A 4,978-nucleotide genomic window follows, 5' to 3' on the forward strand; every position below is an offset into this window, starting at 1 on the left:
TTTCTCTTTTCTTTAATGTGGGATCGCATCCCAATATTTCTCTTTATTTTTATAGTCTTTCAATGTGGGACAATACTGTCACTCACACGTAGGTTTTCTCATGGGCTCGACAGTTTTTTATCCATCACCACGTTACATACTAATTGTGGAGAAGTACATACCATTTTCAATACTCTTGGGTGTAAGTGTGTAACCGTGTAAGACAAAAGTATTGCCCTAACTCAGCTCTTATGAGCTGATGTTGAGTTGTTATTGATGATTACATATTACATTATCCCCTTTTCTTCTCAGCTCTTATGAGCTGATGTTGAGTTGTTATTGATGATTACATATTACATTATCCCCTCTTCTTATTAAATCCATTAGTCTTAGTCATAGAAAACATTGAAAAATTGACATTTGCGGCCTTATGCTGTTATGCATAGGCAGATCATATGCCTAATTAGCAGAAATTTCAACGCAGACAGATACCAGATTCGCTTCACAATTTAGAACATCATTACAGGTGTCATTCAATAATTGATTACTTGCACTTCTCATCCATTAAATATGTTAAAATAATCTTATCATAATTGGTTAAACACTCACCTGAACTATATACACGCGTACACATCAATTCGTGACAGAGTTATAGGAAACTAAATCATGCAAACAACAAAAATTCTAAATTATTCTATGAGTACAACTAAACAAGTTAGGGTTAAAATTTCGAGCCTTACTACCTACTTTAATTTCACAATGTATGATCTTAGAGATTTGCCAACCTCTCCCATACTCTTAAGCGTTGAGTTCATTGACCAATATAATTAGGCCGACTAACTTGTAAAAAGTATTCGTTCAAATGCTAGCTAGTAGGACCCTTCTTACAAAGTAGTATACCAAGTACTTTATACGTATTACATGTCAACAATTAGTGAAGGTTATACAGTTTACTAGTTTAGACTTTAGACTAGTCAAATATTGTGCACTTAGTATGTATATTAACCGTGTTGTATGTATATGCGAGTTAGTGACCTAATTATACATACACTTTAGCAGCCACGTGGACTAAAAATAATTAAATCGCGTTAATCTAGATTTAATTAAACTTTGGTTGTTGGAGTTAAGTAATCAATATCTGTATACTATGTTAACGTGACATACTCTCTTTCATTTACTGGCTCCCAAAATCTTACCTAAGAAACATTACATTTTTTATATAAAATGAAAAAAAAAAAAAAAGGGGGTGTGAAGAACAATATATAAAAAGCAGGGGAGGCATGCAGAGGAAAATATCAACCTAAGGTAGTTGTAAACCGATAAACTGCTTATCTTTTGAAGAACAAATATTTCCTTACTTTCACACTTCATTATAAACCCTTCAAACTCTTTATTTTCTACAACAAACTATAATTCATCACTAAAAAATAATCCCAATTTTTTGTTTAAGAAAATTTAATTTTCCTAGAAGTTTTTGAGTTGTAACGAAAGTTATGAAGATTATACCATCTATGGAGTCAGTAGTAGCGGAGTTAGAAGGAACACTTGTGAAGGATCCGGACCCGTATTCATACTTCATGCTTATTGCATTCGAGGCCTCGGGTCTTATTCGATTCACCTTACTTCTCCTTCTATGGCCCATTATTCGTTTTCTTGACTTGGTGGGTATGAAGGATGCTGGATTTAAGCTTACTACTTTTGTCGCGGTAGTAGGGGTTCGGCTTTCTGATATTGAATCCGTGGCACGGGCGGTTTTACCCAAGTTTTATATGGATGATGTTGATATTGATGCTTGGAGGGTTTTTAGTCAATATGATAAAAAAGTTGTGGTGACTAAAACTCCTAGGGTTATGGTGGAGAGGTTTCTTAAGGATCATTTGAAGGCCGATGAAGTTATTGGGAGTGAGTTGGTTGTGAACCGGTTTGGATATGCAATGGGGTTTGTTCGTGATGTTGGGTCTGATTCAGGTCGGGTTGCTAAGTTGTTTGGTGATGAGACACCTTCTTTGGGGTTAGGAGGGTCAAGAATAAATGATAGCAACACATTCTTATCACTTTGCGAGGTAAATATATATACTATGTACTTTACTTGTACATCTTATTACATAAATTTTGCATGTAACTTCTTTGTATACCCTAGATATAAAATTATGGTATGTAATCCTAATTTGACACAAGTAACCAATTGATGATTAATGTTTGTTACACCCTTATTTCAGGAACAATGTTACCCACCATTCAACACAACAGACAAGCTTCTCAATGGCCACCGTGATCTCAACCGTCCACTCCCAGTAATCTTCCACGATGGGCGCCTAGTAAAGCGGCCAACACCCTTCATCGCGCTCCTCATCCTCCTATGGTTACCTATTGGTGTAGTCCTAGCAGTCATCCGAATGTCGTTTGGCCTAATCCTCCCATTCTGGCTAGTTCCCTACGTGACAGCTGTCTTTGGTGGCGGCGTCATAGTGAAGGGCAAGCCACCGGCCTCATCCGGTGGTGTCCTCTTCGTGTGCACCCACCGAACCTTAATGGACCCTGTTATACTTTCCTACGTCTTAGGCAGGAGGATCCCAGCCGTTACATATTCAATTTCAAGAGTGTCCGAAATACTTTCACCAATTCCAACCATTCGACTAACCCGTGATCGCCACGTGGATGCCGAAAGAATTAAAAAAGAGCTAGGAAGAGGGGACTTAGTCGTTTGTCCTGAGGGTACTACATGTAGGGAACCTTTTCTCTTAAGGTTTAGTGCTTTATTTGCTGAATTAACCGATAATATTGTCCCCGTTGCTATGAACTATAGGGTCGGGTTCTTCCACGCAACCACGGCCCGTGGTTGGAAGGGTTTGGACCCATTTTTCTTCTTCATGAACCCTAGACCTATCTATGAGGTGACCTTCTTGAACCAACTACCCGCCGAGGCTACTTGCTCAGCCGGTAAAAGCCCTCATGACGTGGCTAATTACGTGCAACGTATTTTGGCCGCTACATTAGGGTTTGAATGCACCAACTTCACAAGGAAGGACAAGTATAGGTTGTTGGCCGGAAACGATGGCACCGTGTCGAATGCTAAGAGTTCATGGCTTCTTGGTAGCATAAGGAAGGTGGTTAGCACTTGCAAGCCTTTCATTCACTAATACATGCAACATATTTTCCCCCCATTTTTAAAAATTTTACTGAATAGTTTGCCTCTACTCTATGTCCATGAATCTTTTATTTGGTGGTCTTAATTAATTAATTAATTAAATTAAATCAAAGGGGATAATTTATTAATTAACATGCTCTGTATAGAAGTAGAGGCTAGCCGTTTTTATTTATTTATTTATTTGCTCCTTCCCTTTATATGAAAAAAAATTCATACTAGATTTTTTTTTTCTTTCTCTTTTTGAAGCTAGTGAATGTAAAAATAAGGTATGTATTGTGAGAATGTTGCTGGCAGATTATCATCTGTTAGTTTATTCATAATTTCAATTTATATTCATGCAATTCAATAACATATTCTTCAATTGTACTTTTATTCACATTTAAATAGGCACACGGTATGGATTTTTTCTATTTTTTTTCATTATTAAATTAACACACTTTAGTATGTTTACGTACATGACAATACTCCAATACAAATTCAATGAAATTGTGCAGCAAGTGAATAATTTATGATTAGCGTAGAAAAATAAGATTTATCCGATCCATGAATTTATTTTGTAGAGAATTTGGTAGGTACAATTGTTTGTGATGTACCTTTGCTTGGTCTCAATTGAGGCCAATAATAGTTTCTTCTTCTTCAATGTAACATAAAAGCAATAAATAACGCTAACCTAATCTTGCGGATATGGCTCACATAATGAGAACATTTCTATCCTTGTCATCTGTTGATTAAATCGGTAAGAAAGTGGGAAAAGACATAACAATCCTAAGCTTAGCTTGTCGCCTCATTCTAAAGAATGTCACAAGTCTAAACCAATTCAAGCCGGTGACTATTTGACGAATTCAAACAATGGCGTTGTGTACTTGTGTTTCACATACTATGTGATAGAGTATAAAACATATTCTTGGGTTTCAACAATCAGATCAAATTTTGTCTAGTGTATCACTGTATTCTCTTCATAGCTCTCTATACACCATTAAATAAATGTATATACTATATATACATAAATATACATACCATTCAATAGTAGTGCACACACCATACTTAAGATAAACTTAATTAATTGATTGTATTATAAAATTTACATATGGTAGCATGAATGAAGTACTATCATCTAGAAATTAAAATGGTAAATGTGATGTAATGAAATCTTTTGAATCATAAAAGATAGATGATGGGGTACAATTTTAGGCTATCATCTAGAAAATTATTATGATTTTAATAAGTTGCAATTATAATACGTAGCAATTAATATGAAGATTATCATACAAGTATACTCTATACATAAATAATATGTAAAAAAGTAGTATATTAATGAAACTTGAGGGAAAATATGCTTGAAAGTATGGTTTGGTGAACAATACTGGGAAAATTGCAAAATGCCGCAACTTTAACATTAAATTGGAAGTTAAATCTGGTACTTAGGTGACAGTAGCTTTGACCACGTAGTGGTCACGGAAGCTGGCTTGGTATGACTACTATATCGCACATCTCGCCCTCATCTTTACGTCACGACATCACGTATGACCTAAGTGAAACAAAGACAGCAATGCCATTATTTTCATAGTACGTACTTCCTCCGTTTTCTTTTACTTGCAACACACCTTTTAAGCACGCAGTTTTAGGAGATGATTAGTGAGGGTAAACGAGCGATTTTATCAATATAATTTTTACACGAAAATTAGAATAGAGTTAAGTATCATTTGTAAAAATTATAATGAAAAATTTGTCCATTTACATTACATAAACCAGAGCTCAAAACACGTGCCACAAGGCTGTGTTACTATATCGCACATCTTCTATTCTACTAGTACGTAAAATAGAGATATGTGGAATAGCTCAACAGACTTG

General features: G+C 35.5%; 1 protein-coding gene across 1 annotated transcript; it reads left to right on the plus strand.

The window, feature by feature from the left end:
- Positions 1-1,312: 1,312 nt before the first annotated feature.
- LOC145592744 (glycerol-3-phosphate acyltransferase 5-like) lies at positions 1,313-3,307 on the plus strand. Its single transcript, XM_081649251.1, has 2 exons — positions 1,313-2,042; positions 2,199-3,307. The coding sequence occupies exons 1-2, from the start codon at positions 1,473-1,475 to the stop codon at positions 3,117-3,119; spliced, it is 1,491 nt and encodes a 496-aa protein (XP_081505377.1). The 5' UTR covers positions 1,313-1,472; the 3' UTR covers positions 3,120-3,307.
- The last annotated feature ends 1,671 nt before the right edge of the window (positions 3,308-4,978 follow it).

The sequence above is a fragment of the Chenopodium album genome, chromosome 18 (assembly GCF_948465745.1).
Source record: "Chenopodium album chromosome 18, dcCheAlbu1.1, whole genome shotgun sequence".
NCBI classification, from domain to species: Eukaryota; Viridiplantae; Streptophyta; class Magnoliopsida; order Caryophyllales; family Amaranthaceae; genus Chenopodium; species Chenopodium album.

Bases quoted from the DNA above. Each gene is read 5' to 3' on its own strand.
- LOC145592744 (XM_081649251.1), top strand. From the start codon at position 1,473: ATGAAGATTATACCATCTATGGAGTCAGTAGTAGCGGAGTTAGAAGGA. The intron at 2,043-2,198 runs GTAAATATATAT...CCCTTATTTCAG, and splicing joins CATTCTTATCACTTTGCGAG to GAACAATGTTACCCACCATT.